Genomic DNA, 18154 nt, shown 5'->3' with positions numbered 1-18154 from the left:
AAACACACTTGTCAATGTTTTTCACTTTTGAACCAAGTTTGTTGTGTTCAACTATAGAAGGAGTTGGAAGTCATATATGCTAAAATCCATACTGCAATGTTATTCTACCAGCGTCTTAAGAAAAGCAGGTAAGAACTCTTTCACACCACAATGAAAGTTTGCCAGGTTTTCTGTCTATCAAACACTTTCAGGGCAACACGTCACCTCAGCACACTGCTGCCACTGGGAATGGCCCCAAACACCTCCTTTTTGCAGCCTGCGCTATTGCTCAAAGTTTTCCAGCAGCACACAGGAACACTGCTCTCAGAAGATGCGCTGGGATGAGGCAGGAACAGAACAAGTCCAGGATATTTCTTCAGCAGGTCAGAATAGCCCTTTGTGCTCTGTGTCTTCATGGAAGCAACAGAGGAAGGCAAGTTAAGTGTTCCCCACTTTGGAAGAAACCAAAGAGCTGAATCTCAGCACCTGGTGACTAATTTCAAACACATACCTTGCCGTGGCCGCTGACAATCCAGGAGAGAAGCTCTGACTTTGAATAACTCCAGGCTTTGCAAAACCTGGGATTGACTACTCACAGCTGCTCTCCACTGCATGGCATTAATGAGCCACCAGGAGATTCATGCCACCAAGGCAGTGGATATTTTTCTAAGTATAAAAATCAATCTCTAAGTTAATGAATAGGAATAGTTAATCATTTATTCACTCCCATTTCCCTATGTTTGATAGGTGATGTACAAGCACTTGGGCAGATAAAATTCTAAGAAATGAGGAGCTGATTCTCCCCATCTACTCTGCTCTTGTGAGACCTCATATGGGCTCCTGACTTCTGTTCTGGAGTCCTAGGATAGGAAGGACATGGATCTGTTGGAGTGAGTCCAGAAGAAACCCACTAAGATGATCTGAGGGCTGGAGCACCTCCCACCACCTTTTTCAGGACTACAGAAAGATAGCCAGGCCTTTATTATTCCCTTTATTTCTCAAAAGCCATCTTTCTTCCAGCGGCCCTGGACTGTGTGGCCACAAGGACCAGAATAGTTCCTCCAGGTCCAGAGAGCAGCCTGCATTGTCCCGAGGGCTCTGCATTCCAGCCCTAATCCTTCTTCCCAAAGGAGAAGCAAGCACCTGAAACCCACCTGCCCACAGCCTAAGGAACTGTTTAGTTATTGTTTGCCCTGTGTTATTACTGTGTTGAATGAGAGCCACAGACTATGACAAAAGCCTAACTCGAATCTTTTCCATCAGCTCTTATAAGAAAAGAGATGAGAAAGACCATTTCTCCCTTCATTTTGAACAAGTGTTAAAACCTTGTGTCCTAGGTCATGTACAGAGTCTCCTGTACCACTGATATAAACGTATTTACAAACCAATACACTACTTCGGTTAAGGACTGGAGCATTGAGCTCTAAATTGATATCAAAGAAAAAATAATGCCTTCAGCGCTGTTTAAAGAAATAAACCCCACTAGATAAAAGCAGTGTAATGCCTATACGCACAGCTGGTATCCATTTAGTCGTTCCCAGAGGCTGGAAGGTCAGCTCTGCAAAGATACGTGGCCATAGCCAAAAGGCATAGCCAAGCTGGTAGAGCTTTCTAGGTGAAGAGATAGCTGAGGTCTCGTTTCTTCTCGAGTTCTCTTCCAGCTACCTCCTAGAGATGAACAGGACCAAGCAGTTCCCAGATCTAGGCCTGTTCATTTGCACGTGCTCTTTTTCACCTTTTAGTTGACATCTCTAGTAGAATGACCCACTGAGTTCTGTAACATCTTTACACAAAGCAGCCATGTCAGTATTTCTGGGGAAATTTTGCATATTATTGGTGTTATTTCCAGCATGTTTGCACTCAGTTCCTCGTTCAGAGGAGAAAGGCTTTCTCAGGTTGCTCAGAGAAGTACTGGCTGTCCCATCCCTGGAGGTGTTCAAGGCCAGGTTGGATGGGGCTTGGAGCAACCTGACCTAGTGGAGGGTGTCCCTGCCCACAGCAGGGGGTTTGGAACTGAATGACCTTTAAGATCCCTTCCAACCCAAACCATTTTACGATTCTATGATTGTATGAAAACTCGGGCTGCATTCGTAGTATATAAAGCATTCAAAGGGTTAGACAACTGTCCTTCTACATCTACTTATTTCAGCAACGAAATGAAAGCGACACCAGGAGGAGGTCAGACTCTTCACTATGAAAAGGCCTACCAGGTCCACAAAGAAGTTTTCCTAAAGGGAAAAGGCTTCACCAAATTGAGCTGACTTCAGGAAATGAATACAGGGGATCCAGAAGCATAAGAGCATTCCGCACCCAAAGTCACTTGATGCAAGGCAAGGGTGGGGACTTAAAGAGGATATGGTTCCCTACTAACTCAAAGTAGACCCCTATGTTCCAACTATACATCGATAAAACCAAAAGCCTTCCTAGCCAAGGCAAGTGCCTAAGTATGTGCTGCCGCACAGACCCACACAATTCTTCCTGATGTCCCACTCCTGATATGTTGCAGCCCTGGGAACTGCCCTACCTCTGGAGCTCCCATCCTCCTCTGGGCTCCAGAACACCAATTCAAGACATCGGTATCCATGGATTTTGGGGTTTTTCAGAGAAACCAACACTTTAAGTTGTTTTCCAGCTTAGCTATAAACTATAATCTGAAATAAGTTCTCCTATCTTTCTGGCAAGATTTCCAAGGATAAAGCAGATTATAAAAGTACATTCAAAGTTTGCACAATAGTGCACAGAGCTTCGAGGCTGCATTGTAAGTAGCTCAGGCATTTTTCCTTTTACCTCGTAAGGTATGTGGCTTCCCAAGACACAGCAGTATAAAGGGGAATGGGAGCTCACATGGCCATCGTTATGGTAGTTCTAAAGTAGCTGCTACGCATCCAATAGAAGCATAGCCTCAACAGGAGAAAAATCACTCTGGATTTAAGCTATGCTTTAGTAGATTTCAGAGGTCCACAATCTCTGGTGGAGAGAGCAAATATAGAGCTGCCTCACACACATCTCACATAAGCAGCAGTCATAGGTACATGTTATAAAGAAGGCAGACACAGCACCCTTTTCATCCTGAGAAAGCTCAGAACCAGAAAAGCTAAGTGAGCTTACTAATCCAGCTGCTTCTTTTCCTGCTGTTCTAGATGCCTGGAATTTGGATCCTTGCACTATTTCTGCTCAGTGCAGCAGAAGGTAAGCGTATGGGGTTAATATCTCTGTAGTTTTTCTATGCTGCTATATTTTGTGAGATATTATTCTACATGTTGCCCAGAGCAGTGGTGGCTGCCCCACACCTGGAGGTGTTCAAGGCCAGGTTGGATGAGGCTTTGAGCAACCGGATCCAGTGGGAGGTGTCCCTGCCCATGGCAGGGGTTGGAATTGGATGGGCTTTAAGGTCTGTTCCAACCCAAACCATGGTGTCTTAAAACTTACTGATTAAGGTTACATGGTTTACTTTCCTATACAAGAATGGGGAGATGAGTCTGCAATTGTTGTCTTTCCTCTTCTGCGCTCTGGAAATCCCACTCTAGGAGCGTGCAAGAAATGCTGGTGTTTTCTATCTCAGAGCAAAGGTATTGCTACACCAAACCTTGGAAAGTATTTCTTGTATTCTTCCTTAGTGATGGAAATGGAGAAAAAGCTGGGGGAAGGGAGCAAAGGCAGTCTAATGAAGGTACAGCTTTATATTCCACAGGAGCCACTGCTTTGTATAAGACTTCTCATGTACAGTGTAGTCAGATGTTCAGCCCAGTTTCAAGTTATTGCTGTTTTTTCGCAAGATCTGGGCTTGGTGTAAGGAGAAAATCATCAGCTGTCTTTGCTTTAGGCAAAGCACAGATGGGAAAAGACACCCAAGGTGTGGTACTGGATGTCCATGGTGGAACTCCACTGAATAGGCCTGCAGAGGACTAGGTGACCTGTAAAGGTCTCTTCAAACCCCAAACGTTCTATGATTCTATGAATACTTTGTTGATAAGCAATAGGGTGGCTTCTCTCTTTGAGGTAAATCAGAGCCTTGGAAATTGCTAATTTTTAATTAATTTTAGGAGAAGGAAATTGCTAATCTTTGTTTTCCGTAAACCATAGAATTTTCAAGAAACCAAGAGACATCCAGAGAAGGGATGCTATGAGTTATGACTAGCCTGCTCCACTTCTTTGCTTATTCCCTTGTTACTAATGTGATCTGTATGCTACAGGTGAAGAAGTTTGCTATGACAGAATTGGATGTTTCTCAGATGATATACCATGGTCTGGGACTACAGAAAGACCAGTGCATAAGTTACCCTGGAGTCCAGAAAAGACAGATATTCATTTCCTACTGTACACAAAAGAAAATCGTAATAACTATCAAGTAAGAACTATTGCGGTTTAAACATTAGTAGATCACATAAGAATAAATAAATACAGACTCCAGCTATGTTCCTGGAAACCATTAGAAATGGCCAAATCTCCACTTTTGTTAGTTTAGTGAAGAAGCCATATGAAGAGCAGCCAAAGTCACTTGGTTGGTTCAGCCTGGAGGAGACTGAGGGGAGACCTCATCATGGTGTACAGCTTCCTCACACAGGGAGGAGCAGGCACTGAGCTCTTCTCTCTGGTGACCAACGACGGGGCCCAAGGGAATGGCAGGAAGATGTGCCAGGGGAGGGTTAGGCTGGGCATTAGGAGAAGGTTCTTTCCCCAGAGGGTGGTGGAGCACTGGAACAGAGAAGCAGTTACGGTCCCGAGCCTGACAGTGTTCCAGAAGCATTTGGTCAACGCCCTCAGACACACAGTGTGAATGTCAGGGCTGTCCTGTGCAGGGACAGGAGTTGGACTCGAAGATCCATGTAGGTCTCTTCCAATTCAGGACATTCTACGATTCTAAAAAACCTTTTCCGGCTCCCTGGAAGGATCCATGGGGCAGAATTCTCATCCTCCTCCAGCTGTCACTCATGGTTTCCATACGGGTATTGAAAAGTACTCAGAAATTGTGCATTTTTAAAAACATCACCTAATATTTTTTCCCCACAGATAAGATGAAAACACATTAAAAGTAAAGTCATGGCTTCTCTAAGATATGTTTAGAACGTTCAAAGCTTGCTTTGAACGGAGATATAGACCTTAAGCCACAGTCATGAGAACACTTGCAAATAAGTTTAATGTTGCATAGCTTTTAAACACCTGTACAGATGAGCATAGTTCGGGTCTTTGGAATTCTGATGAATTATTTACAGAAATAAGATTTAAAGGCTTATTAATTTAATATCTACAACAGGAGATCTCTGCAGCTGATGCCCAAACAATTGACTATTCGAACTTTAACGCAAGTAGGAAAACCAGGTTTATCATACACGGATTTATAGATAATGGAGAAGAAAACTGGCTGTCAGACATGTGCAAGGTAGGTACCATAGGAGAATCCTGTCCCTGTGAAGTTCTCTAGTTTGCTTTTACAAGCAGCTTCTGATGAATTGTCCATTTTCTCTCTTTCTAACCTATTTCTCTCATGGCAATTGTAGCGATTAAAAGGGGAAAAAAGGCCAATTGTTTTGAATTTGTTAGAAGCTTAAATATGTAGACCTCGATGAAAATCATCGAGTAAAACACATCAAATGCTTCTCCTTAGTGAGTGACAACAGGATTTGGCTCAATAAGTGCCTTTTTTCTTGGCAAAAGATACTTTTTCTTGGAGCAAGATATTTCCTAGGAACCAGGGCTATTCCAGAAATAGCTGTGGACTCATGATTATTGCATCATATTCCTCCAGACAAGAGACAGGCTTCTAGATGTGGGGAGCCCGTCACAAAGGGGAGGGGAGACTGAGGCCAAGGGCTGTCCCTTAGCAGAAACAAGAAAGCTGCAAAATTGTACAGCCAGAAGGGACCTCAAGGGGATCGCTTTGAACAAAGCTTTCAAGCCGGGAATCGCTGTGAACAGCAAAAGAAGTAAAGCACTCTGCTTTATTGATTTTTGTGCTCATTCCCCAAGTTATTCCTTAATCCTGTCCCCACACAAAGTTGCGATTCCAGCTTGTGGTCTTCTCAAATCCTCTAAACACGCTTTCTATTGCAGCTGATGAAAGCTACCAGTCACACAGCACAAAGTGCAAAATAGCTTTTCAATGGACTAGTCACAGAACTACAGTGTGTTTAAATTCTTTATGCCTGTCTTACTTAAGAGAACACTATGAAAACAATGTGAAAGTCCACTAAAATCAAGGTATTTCATATTTATCGCATCCCTGTTCCCCCCTTCCCCACTACGTCAAAAGAAAATTAATTATATGTAAAAATTTCTCATTTAAAAAAAAAAAAAGATGTTAATTATCACCTTATGAACACTAAGGTACGATTGTTGGATTTGTTGGTTAATAACTTTTTCAAAGCAGATTGATGTTTTTATAATTCCCAGCCTCCCATTTTGCACTCTTAAAATACAGATTTTTTTTTTTTCCTAGAACCTCACGATCAAGAAGATAGTTCACATTTTCCTTTGGTTAGTCCCTTAACTCCTTTTGATCAATTTTCACGAGGATATAAAGGCATAAGATAAATCTTTAAGTTGTTCTGCTATTACAGTGGCCCATATTTTATCACAATGCACTGATTTATTTTAAAAGAAACGGTCTCAGTGAATCTTTTAATTAAAGAGTGGAGTAAATGGGAGTGTGAATATACCAGCCTTCCTACGTGTATCTGTTATTTACTTTCCTTCCCATTAAGTAATAATCCTATTTGCACGTTTATTTTTACCATTTCTAACGTAGCCACAGAAAAATCTATTGCTTTTTTTCATCCTTTGAGAGTTGTATCTTGGTTTGGATACTTTATAATGCCTGAACATAAAGCAAAGAAGAATAAATATACCAAAGCTGCTAACGCAAGATACATTTAGCCAAACAACCCAGCTCAGAGAAGAAAAGCAAAGCTGCAGATTCTGTGGCAGATAAGATATTATCTGCCCATGTCTTCCCAAATAAAGCCATAAATCTGAAATGAATACTCAGTGACAGCAAGAATTTATGCAACCTCCTTATAAAAACAGTCTCTTTCTTTCAAATCTGTAGCAGAAAACACTCGTGATCTTTATCATGAAAAATATAAATTGTAATTGAATTACAGAAGTGCTTTTAAATCGCTTAAGTGAATTAGCGCATAAGTAGAGGTCTTAGTTATAGTTACATACTTTTAATTTTTCATTTCAGTCAGATTTTGTATCAGTATTTATAATTCTTGCTTTTGAAAAAAATAGTGATATGAGTACTTGAAATGACAGTGTGGCGATTAATACAGCGTAGGACCCTATTTCTGTACTGCATGAGCACAAACACACCTGTGAAAAGGTATGACAACATATATATACGCTACAGTTTTGGTTGTTAAAATGTTCTCGTAAAAATTCATGGGGCGTTTATGAGTTGAGTGAACAGGACAACAGGAAATGGCTTTGAATTGTGCCAGGCAAGGCTTAAATTGGATATTAGGAAAAATTTCTTTACCAAGAGTGGTGAAGCATTGGAACAGGCTGCCCAGGGAAGCGGTGGAGTCGCCATCCCTGGAGGGGTTCAAAGAACATGTAGACACAGCACTTTGGGACATGGTTTGATTAGGCACGGTGGAGTTGGGCTGGCGGTTGGACTGGATGATCTTAGAGATCTTTACCAACCTCAAAGATTCAATGATTCTATGACTCATTTCCAGATTGTATTTACTGTGGCTCTTCGACTTTTGATTTTGTTTTACAAAACAGAGGATGCTTACAGTGGAAGACGTGAACTGTATCTGTGTCAACTGGAAAAAAGGCGCAAGGTGTCAGTACACCCAGGCATCAAACAACATCCGTGTTGTGGGAGCTGAATTAGCTTATTTTGTAAACATTCTTAAGGTAGGAATCTTCTGGTTGTAAAGCTATAATTCTAAAGATGATTTGAGAGAAATAAGATTCAAGAACTTGAACATGAAAGTAACCAGCAGAATATTTTGTCTTCTACTTAGTGATTATTTTAGAAGTGAAAGTCTGAAAACAGACTTTTTTTTCCCCCTAAAGTTAGAGAGCTATGTCAAAAGAGCACCAGCAGCCAACTCGGGAACATGAAGTGCTACAAGAGATGGCACAACCAAATAGTTATTCTCTAGATGTTAACAGATGCAAAATGTTGTGTAGTTTTAAATACGCAGAGAGAACAGACCCAGCAAAATGCCTTTTCATGGAGACCAAATCTAACAAAGGCATCCTCAACCTTCCTGGCATCCTCAAGAGCCCCCTCGCAGACAGCAGTGGCTGGAGGACAACTGCTCTCTAGGGACAAATAGGACTCAGCCTAAGGGAAAAGGAGTTGTGCTCAGCATCTAAATCTATGGAAGGTGCCATATCTTCCTACTTTTTAGCCTACTTCATGTGGGTAGTGATACTCGGTTTGAAGCCTTCTTTTAATCAAAGTGCTTTCAAGACATATATCCCTGGAAGAGAGCTCTACTTCACTTAAGTGGAGAGTACACTGGGGCTAGGAGTGATCTGAGCCATGTCTCACACTACATCTGCATTGCAGCCACCGATGTAGTGTCCAAAAAGGCTGCAGGCGATTCTCCTCTCACATCCTCCTCCAGCTGCACGTGGTGCCTGACCTGCCAGGTGTACCTAAGAGCTCCTTCCTGGCTGAATCTCGCAAGCCAGAGAAGCATCCTGTGAATCTTAATGGTCTAGGATGCAAAAAGGATACAGAGCCTCTCAGGACCCCGTTGCTAGAGCTGTCTAGGGTTTTAACAGCCTCCAAAGAATAGCAGCATCTGAATAAGGTGTTTTGAAAAAAATCTATGTATTGGACATCAGTACCTAAACTAGCGAACAGATGTTGAAATCCTATGAGAGTTCTTGAGTCTGTAGGCAAATGCAAAGTAGATTTTTAGCCCCTTTTTCACTTCCCTGTTGCTGATGAAAACAGATGTAGTAATTTATTATATTGCTATTTCCTCAGGAAAAATACGACTACTCCCCAGCCCAAGTTCACATAATTGGCCATAGCCTTGGAGCACACGCGGCAGGTGAGGCTGGCCGGAGGGTGCCAGGGATCGGAAGAATAACTGGTAAGTCAGTGATTTTAATCGAAGCTCATACTAAAGACACCACTGCTTAAAAAATCATTGCTGTTCATTTTTTCTTACCATCGTATCCGACTATGGGCTGTAGTTTAGTCAAGGGTAATTTGGGCAATAGAGAACTTAGCCTCATCTTACAGTACACGGGGGAATGGTGCCCTGTGTGTGATGATTGTGACACAGTGTGATGATTATTTTGCTTGCATATTTTTACCCAGGAAAGGAAAAGCCTCATAGGGCTAACAGAGCCAGAACGGCCACTGCAACACATCATGCCATTCTGAGTATTTGAAAGTCTCCAATAGTCTCCAACCGCCCCATCCCTGGAGGTGCCCAAGGCCAGGTTGGATGGGGCTTGAAGCAACCCAACCTAGCGGAGGGGCTCCTACCCAGAGCAGGGAGACTGGAACTGGATGATCTTTAAGGTTCCTTCCAACCTAAACTATTCAATGATCCTCCCAGAAAACAAAACTGAAGCATTATCAGCTAAACTTGTGATCAGACCAATCCTTTCTCAAAACACAGGTGACTCACCCCACAGTCTGCAACCTTTAGCATATTTTTAACACGTTCAGCCCTTCCAGAGTTTAAAGCCATGGGCTTGGTCTCCTTATTCATCATGCAGCTGGTGCCAAGGGCAGTGTGCATTAAGCAGAGTGACCTTTCATACACAAAAGACAATTCTGGATATGATTAACCCAGCCCTTTTCTATTGTTACTTTTCCTCAGGGATTTCAGGCTCCATGAACCTTAGAATAGCAGTCTACAAAATTTGATCTAAAAGCAAACCGAAATTTGCTGCCCAGGGACAACAGGAGATGTCAGCATAAGGCAGTCTAAAATGCACAATCCACAGGACTTTACAAGCTCCTGAAATTGCTGCGGTAATTTGGGAAGCAAATGAATTCTGTTTTCTGCTAGGAACAAAAGCAAAGATTGTAATTTCAAAACTAGATGTATTTCCAAAATCTGGCTGGAGGCAGAAGAAGGTAGGCTGGTTTGGGCACCTCCAAACACACGGAGTGCAATCAGCATCAATTCCTGCTTGAGTACTCTCAAACAAGCTGCTCTAGAAACCGTGCAGATAGATCAGTTACGTGGGGTGCAGAAACAGCAACTTCTATTGGAGCAACATTATTAAAGAGAAGGTATTAAAAAAATTATATCCAAGTTCTGGGATTCAGTATTGAGGTAAATCAGTAAAATTTAATAACCTTCACACAAGTAACCCTTTCTCCTTCCAGGGAGAAAAGCCACTTAATAAGAGAGAGCATACATCATCATTTTTTAGTGCCTGTACTACTTAGATACCAAGAACCACGGGCAACTATATATGTGATATTCATCGTATACAGTCATAGAATTATATAAAACCTATATCTCTTTACCTATACATAACACCAGTCTTTTTCTTTCAGGGCTGGACCCTGCTCAACCTTATTTTCAAGGCACTCCAATCGAAGTCAGACTGGATAAGTCTGATGCAGAGTTTGTAGACGTTATTCACACAGATTCAGCTCCCACAATCCCCTACTTAGGTGAGTATTCCGCTCTAATGCCTCAATATCAAATTATTGATGTCCTGTGACACTTCCTGCTCATCCATCAAGACTCAGTTGTGCTGGGAGGTGCATAGACACAGAACAAACACATCAACTGGTCCCTAACATAACAGCTCATATCATAATATACCGAGCACATACAAACTTCAAGCCAATTGCTAGATGTATCAGACAATATTAGTTTAAAACGCGCTTACCTCTGCTTTAAATGCTTTAGGTTTTGGCATCGGCCCAGCTATAGGGCATCTTGACTTCTATCCCAACGGAGGGGAGGCAATGCCAGGGTGTGACAAGAACGCTCTTTCACAGATTGTGGATCTTGATGGCATCTGGGAAGGTAAGTCTGTTGATTGCATTACAATTTCCCCTCACAATTACCTTTTCTTAATTCAGGTGGTTTGTATTAACTTTTGGTGTGTCCCCTGCAGAGTGCAGTGGAACTCTTAATCTGCTCAAACCACAACATTTTCCACAGCTTACTGGAAAATAAACAAGGCAAAGGGTTTACTTCTGGAAAATATGCTTCCTGTCAAGCATCTGATAGCAGAAACAAAAGTTACTGAAACTCTGCCAAAGATTTGGAAGGGTCTGTAACAAGAGATTTTGTTTCTGTTGCCCAGCAGCAGGGCTGGGTGGAGCAGGGGATGATGCCTGCAGCTGCTCCTGTGAGGGTATCTTCAGCTGCAGCTCTTCTGAGACAGAGCAATTATTTTCATTTTGAATTACCTATTACAATCTGGGTTGGATTAAAGCAATATCATTGTGGCTGGTTTTAGCCAGCTAAAAAAAAAGATCGGCACGTAGCTGCCCAAATACGCCGTTATTTGGGGGTTTCTGTGGTTTTAATAAAAGTTCTATTACAACTTTTCTACTTGTCTTTATAAAGTTAAGTTGCACATAACCTCTAAAAAAACAAAGATTTCTGCTGTAGAGATTTTTCAGTATATTATCCAAGCTCTTTCTTATGTTACTGCGAAGACCTTAAACTCTAGCAATCATGAAGTTATTTGTGATAACCAGCCTTTTTATCCAGGTTTTATTCAATGCAGCTGGAGGCATTACTTTTTTATATATAAACTTGTTATCAATACTGGGGAATTAAAGCACAAAGAAAAACCTGTGTTATATATGATCTTCTTTTGAATTTTAAGTCAGGCAAATAAAGGAAAACAATATAATCATTATTTTAAGAATCTCCCTTTCTTAAGCACTCCCCAAACGAGGATAATTTTGTTTTGAAGTCCTCAGCTGGATCAAATCTGCGTTCCCCTAGGAAGTTCACTGTTAAATACTTTTGGACTGGGTTTTCTTTTGTTATGGTAATGCAACTGTTGCCTAGAAAAGACGTGCTTCATGCAGTTCTCCTTTCCATTGTGAAACTCGGTCAGATTGCTTGCGTTAAGTGTTTGTGAGGGGAGGAGAGAGCAGGGGCTGAGCTGAGCTGCACAGTCAGTCTCCACAAAGCGTTCCAGGTTTGCATTTTATACCTGTTGAGTCAGTGACGTTCCTCAGAACATCGATCCATCTCTAAAGCAAGCTTCAAATCTTACCTTTGATACTCAAGAATTGTGAGGAGGCTTTGGAGGAGGAATGAGGCATCCCAATGATGTGGCAAGGGCTGTGCCAGTATCTTTCTTCTGATGTGGACAGAAAGGAAGAACTAACCTGGCAGCATCTTTTCACAGGCACTCGGGACTTTGTGGCTTGCAATCATTTGCGGAGTTACAAGTATTACTCTGACAGCATCATCTACCCTGATGGATTTCTAGGCTATCCTTGTGCTTCATACGGTGTTTTTGAAACAGTAGGTATTTTGCAGAGCCTGAGGATGGACCATATCATCAAATATATTTGTCCCCATCATCAAATGTATTTGTCCAGCAGCAGCTAGTGGAATCCTGTACTGCAGCAGATGAGCTTTCAAACATAGCTTAAATATCTTCTTCTCAAAACAACAAGTAAAATTTAGATGTGACGGCCTGATGGGGTCAGTCCATGGTCAAAGTACTTTGGTTATTTCAGATGGCTTTGGGGACGAAGCCAATGGTTGATGGACGAGGTCACAAAGCCTTTTCCCGTCCCAGACAGGGAACTACAGCCTAAGAGTAACAAGGAGGTAACGGGCTCTTCATATCCTATAGGCAGCACAGACGGAGTTATAACCTTACGTAGTACTTATACTGACCTTTATACATTCTGAGCAAGTGATGGAGATCACACTTCTCAGATGGCTTTGGGACAAGGTGACTGCCTGCTTCTGTCAAATAGTAGAAAGCTGCTTTAACGACAAGAATGAGCTTTGTTTTCAAGACATAAGCCTTTCTTGACCCAACCTGAAGGTGTGAAGTTAGGCATAAGATATAAGACACTATTCTTTCTCCTTAGTTGCTGGGAAGGACACCTCCTCCTCCCTGCTCCAGTTCAAGACTGCTCAAAGAAGTCACTGATGTGACTGAATTGAGTTAAAATTCACAAGGAAAAAAAACAATGCTCTGAAAAATCAGAGCCTTTGAGGAAGTTGCCCAGCTTGTATGATCTATCTCAAGTCACAGAAAGGATTACTTGAAATCTGTTGATGCTGTGATATAGGGCCTGTTAGGTGTTCAGTAAAAGTAAGATCTACGACTAATTTTAGTTTTCTTGGCTGGCTGGATAATTTTATTAATGGATATATTTATTTTCATTAGGACACCTGTTTCCCATGCCCAGAAGAAGGATGTCCAAATATGGGTCACTACGCAGATAAATTCAAAGGGAAATTTAAAAGTAGTTTCGTGAAACTTTACCTGAATACTGGAGAGGCCAAGGATTTTGCTCGTGAGTTTTGCTTGCTTCCACAACTATCTGCGCCTTGTAAACAAACTTTTGTATTTTCCTGTTTTACATTAATTTTAACAGGTGAACAGATCATAGCAGTGCAGTGGCTTTCCATGCCTTTTCCTCTTTTGCTCCAACATCAGTACCCAGTTTTGGGCCCTCTACTACAAGACAGATGCTGACAAACTGTAGAGTCCAGTGGAGGGCATGGAGAGGTTTACTGGGCTGCTCTACAAGGGGCATGGAGAAAGGAGGATGGGCAATGTAGAAAATCATAGAATGTCCTCAGCGGGAAAGGATCCACAAGGATGATTGATTCCATCTCCCATCCCTGCACAGGACAACCTTAACATTCACACCGTGTGTCTGAGAGCATTGGCCAAATGCTCCTGGAATATTGTAAGGTTTGGCACCGCGACTGCTTCCCTGGGAGCTGCTCCCCACCACCCTCTGAGGGAAGAACCTTTTGCTAATATCCACTCTAAACCTTCCCTGGCACATCTTCCCGCCACTCCCTCGTGTCCTATTACTGGTCACCACAGAGAAGAGGTTCAGCACCTGCTCCTCCCCTCACGAGGAAGCTGTAGAGCTCAGTGGGGTTTCCCCTCAGCCTCCTCTTCTCCAGGCTGAACTGACCAAGTGAATTTAGCTGCTCCTCATATGGTTTCCCTTCTAAACCCCTCATTAACTTCATGGCCATCTTTTGGACACTCAGCAGAAGGACAATTTCTATTAAATATTATGAAAATTACATCAGAGTGAGAGTAGCCAAATGCAGGAAGAGGGGTCCAGAGAGGCTGTGAAATCTCCATCTTTGGAGATATTCAACACACAGTTTGACAAAGGCCAGGAGCAAATTGATCACAGCTGGCCCGGCTTTGAGAAGTGGATGGACCAGGCAACCTCCTTCACAGTCCTACTTTATTGTAAATGTCAGCTCTCACAAAATGGTTCTCCCTTTGTGTTTGTAAACAAGATACAGAGGGAGAAGAACTGCTTTTGCAAATTGTGTGCTGAAAGGAATTTCCACCCACAAAAATTATCTTCCTTAAACTTCAGAATTTTGTTATATTCCTTTTCACTCTTTATATTCTGATTTGTATCTGTATTTATTCCTAACACCTCCTTTCCAACCTCACTGTACATGAAAAACTTTATGGTCAAAATGCTATCTATGTTGTGTTTACCATGTTATGGACCAGCTTCACCCTAATGTCCACCCTTTCCTCAAGTCGATCTCATTAGCACCAAGTTTCAGATGTAAGAGTGTGTTGGGTTAACCCCTTTCAGTCCAGACAGTCCGTGATTTCAGCCTTAAGCTGAAAGTGAAAGGCAGTTATAACTTTCTTTTTTTTTTCAAATACACTGTACACACCAAAAAAAAACCCACTTGATATTATGGAGAATGTTTTTCCCTGGATGCTCTTTAACTTACTGTATTTCTTCTGTGCAGTTTGGAGGTACAAAGTAAGTGTGACGCTCTCTGGAAGGAGTAAAATTAAAGGATACATAAATATTGCCCTGTATGGGAGTGATGGGAACACAAGGCAGCACCAGATTTTCAAGTAAGTTCAAACTTCAACAGAAAAGAAACCTCAATTTTAGAATACTTAATAATATTTTCAATTAGTGTTTCTGTTTAAATTGGTCCTACTTACAGATCACATTCTACCCCCAGATACATCTGCGTGATGTAAACGTAGTGTCAGTTCACTCACTCTGGATTTTATGGCTTAAGTCTAGAATGCAGGACTTAGAATGTTAGAATTTGGTGTTGCTTCCTTGCTGTACGACCAAGATCTTGCACTCTACAAGATCTACACTCTACACTAGCAGGGTTCTGATCTCTTTGTCTTTCACAGGCTGTAAAATGTTGCTGCTAAAGCTATCTCATGTTTTACTGCTACTTTTTATGGGTCACACCTTCACCTGCTTGCAGTGAAGCTGCTCGCTTGACTCATGGCTTTGTTGATTTGCATTCTTCCTGTTTATTTCAACTAAAATATCTGAAATGATGAAAAATACGGAGAGGGCATTTTGATGTTGAGGTTTGGGGTTTATCTTTTGGGGTATTTTTTTGTTTATTGACATCTTTGTTGCTTCCACTTTTCCAAGAAGGACTTCTTCGCATTTGGCAGTAGGTGTTTGCTATAAAATGATCCCCATTTGCAACCACCTATGCGTTCACTTAAATCAGTCTGCCAGGGCTGAATGCTCCTCGGAAGGTAGATGAATGAAAAAGTGCAAAGCTGGAGGAGGGATAAAAATCCTGTCTTTGTCATGAACCTTTTTATAAATTTAGAGCTTTTTTTCCTGGGTGGTTCTCCTTTGGCACATTCAAATGCCTTTTGACTTCATACAGTAGGGGTAAATTTGAGAAAACAGCCCTTCACCCACAGAGCATGGGGATAGGAGGGGGCAAACGAGAAGATTAGAGAAGAATTGGCTCATAACCAGTGTGATGGAGTAGCTGAAGCCATCACCAGTCTCAAACTGCTGACATTTAGAGCTTGCTGTATTGATGTGAAATAAGTAGCCAGATAATAAACTACATTTATTCAAAAGCACATTTGACTTGGCCACAGTCCTGCAAGCGTGGGAATCTACTACAAAACCAAGCTGAGCAGCTGGTGGATAATCCTTTTGGTCCTCCCAAACAAATCCAACATCTGTATCATATAAATTAATTAACATGAAATGAAAATGTCATTTACGTGCAAAAAACCCTGCCTGCATAAGCAATAAGGAGCAAGCGCTGCTTTCTCCACAGGGTTTGTGCTGTAACTGGGTCTTCACGGTGAAGTGTGACTGCAGCACATCAGCCCTTTGCTGCTTCTGACAAATGCTGATTTGGGATGAATTGCATTGGGAAATTGGCAATAATGTTGTTTGTTATCATTTTATAAGCTAAATATTGTCTCTCTGCTAAATTTCTCCTCACTTCCTACAACAACCAATTAGTTGATATGACTGGTAATTAATAGTAAACGCCAACAGGCCTCACATCCATAAAATGTCCTTTTTCACAGGGGAACCCTCCGACCAGACAACACTTACACAAGCTTCATTGACGCCGAAGTTAACATTGGAACAGTTACAAAGGTTAAATTTCTTTGGAACAACAACTGGATAAATCCAACTCTTCCTAAAATAGGAGCTGCGACTATCACAGTCCAATCCGGAGAAAATGGAAAAGAGTGAGTATATCCATTGTGAAAACCTTGAAAGTTGCTTGGGAGGATAGGTGACAAAATTACATGTGGTATAAAAGCAATTCGCAAGAAAAGCTATTTAAAGCATTCAAAGGCTCTCAAGAAAACCTTTTATTTCCTTCCTTCCAAGACGCTGTTGATCCATAGTTCAATTCGCTCCTACTTCAACCCTTTGCCTTAAATAACTTCAAAGGATATCTTAACCTCTTTCCAGGCTTCAGAAGAACAAACTTCCTGTATAACCCTTTGGGTGAGAAAAATTATCACTGGCTTGGGTTGTCAGCATCATTCTTGCCAAGCTCCCACTGCCCACAAGAACTGGTTATCTGTGCCGGAGCTCACACAGGATGTCTGGTTTGATGTCCAGTCTTTAACTGATATTAGTGGTCTCTGAGATCATGATTGACAAAAGAGGACGGAGATAATAAGCCTGTCCTTCCGATGAGCAGGACTAATACCTAGAAGCGGCGCTTAAAGGCTACATAGGGAAAGAGGATAAAACTGATTTCTAATGTGGAATATGGCTTGGATGTTCAGATTATAGAAGTATGATCTACTGATCCAGTTTTACTCATTTTCCCGGACTACTTAAAACTCCTTTGTTTACTTATGGGTTATTTTATCCACCTCATGACTGGCTATCTGAAAAGGAGGTACAGTTTGTTTTAGATCCATATACAAATTCATAGTTAAAATGCTGTCCTTTAAAAGACAACGTGGGAGACGGACACAGCTTCACACAAAGCAAAATTATCAGAGCCCAGCAACATTACTTTTACACAGAGGTTCTCAGTGCAGTTGTAGCTCCTGTTCACCAAAGCACATCACTCACGAAGGATATTCCTGTGGCCACGTACTCAGTCTTCTATTGAATCACGGCATTTGCACAAGCAGCTGTGAGCATCTACACAGCGGTGGGGACAAAAGGAACTGTAAGGCAGGCAGGCAGTGAACCAGGATGAGTACAGTCCATCAATGCTCTCCCCAGCAGTAATATTTCAGACTTAGGAGCTCAAAATATGCTGCGTTCAGTTGTGTCAAATGACAGATCAGGTTGGCTTATATTAAAACTTAATAAAACCTGTTCGATAACCACTTGCGTGATCTCAACAAAAGTTGACAACTCAAGGTGCTTGTATTGTTTTTCTTCAGGTTCCGCTTCTGTGGTTCTGAGACGGTGAGGGAGGATGTTCTGCAGACTCTCACCGCTTGCTAACAGCGCGTATGGATGCCCCAAACCTTGCTGCCAATAAAAGCTACACGTGCATACAACCCTGGCATCTGCAGTCCTTGCAGTTCTAACACTGATGATGTGTGCTGGGTTTTTTGCTGGTTTGGGTGGAACAGGTTAATTCTGTGGACAGCTTTCTATAGAAAGAATTTTTAGGAGTGAATGAGCCAAAGCCTATTGAAAAATTCCCCTCATCTCAGCGTGTTTCAAAGTAATTTCAGACAAGAGGAGGAAAGGGGGCTGGTAACAGAATTTGGAGAGTGGTTTCTGAGCAGTACT

The 18154-nt window shown here is 41.8% G+C and overlaps 1 protein-coding gene across 2 annotated transcripts; it reads left to right on the top strand.

Annotated features, from left to right (window-relative positions):
• Positions 1-7: 7 nt before the first annotated feature.
• On the top strand, positions 8-18027 carry LOC104067780 (inactive pancreatic lipase-related protein 1). 2 transcript variants are annotated; one of them, XM_054071826.1, is made up of 13 exons: positions 8-128; positions 3120-3168; positions 4173-4327; positions 5234-5359; positions 7708-7842; positions 8933-9041; positions 10472-10591; positions 10833-10952; positions 12301-12419; positions 13303-13432; positions 14886-14997; positions 16462-16629; positions 17797-18027. In XM_054071826.1, exons 2-13 carry the CDS (start codon positions 3120-3122, stop codon positions 17858-17860), a joined length of 1407 nt encoding a protein of 468 aa, XP_053927801.1. In that variant the 5' UTR covers positions 8-128; the 3' UTR covers positions 17861-18027. The 2 variants fall into 2 exon arrangements, with proteins under 2 accessions (XP_053927801.1, XP_053927802.1); XM_054071827.1 differs by lacking the exon at positions 8-128 and adding an exon at positions 2729-2737.
• The last annotated feature ends 127 nt before the right edge of the window (positions 18028-18154 follow it).

The sequence above is a fragment of the Cuculus canorus genome, chromosome 7, assembly GCF_017976375.1.
Source record: "Cuculus canorus isolate bCucCan1 chromosome 7, bCucCan1.pri, whole genome shotgun sequence".
NCBI lineage: Eukaryota > Metazoa > Chordata > Aves > Cuculiformes > Cuculidae > Cuculus > Cuculus canorus.
Note: the sequence above shows the minus strand (reverse complement) of the source record. Positions and strands in the feature narration are given on the sequence as shown.

Excerpts from the sequence above, each read along its gene's own strand:
- LOC104067780 (XM_054071826.1), top strand. The coding sequence starts at position 3,120 with ATGCCTGGAATTTGGATCCTTGCACTATTTCTGCTCAGTGCAGCAGAA. Across the intron at positions 7,843-8,932 it reads ATTTTGTAAACATTCTTAAG|GAAAAATACGACTACTCCCC; the intron begins GTAGGAATCTTC and ends CTATTTCCTCAG. Across the intron at positions 16,630-17,796 it reads TCCGGAGAAAATGGAAAAGA|GTTCCGCTTCTGTGGTTCTG; the intron begins GTGAGTATATCC and ends GTTTTTCTTCAG.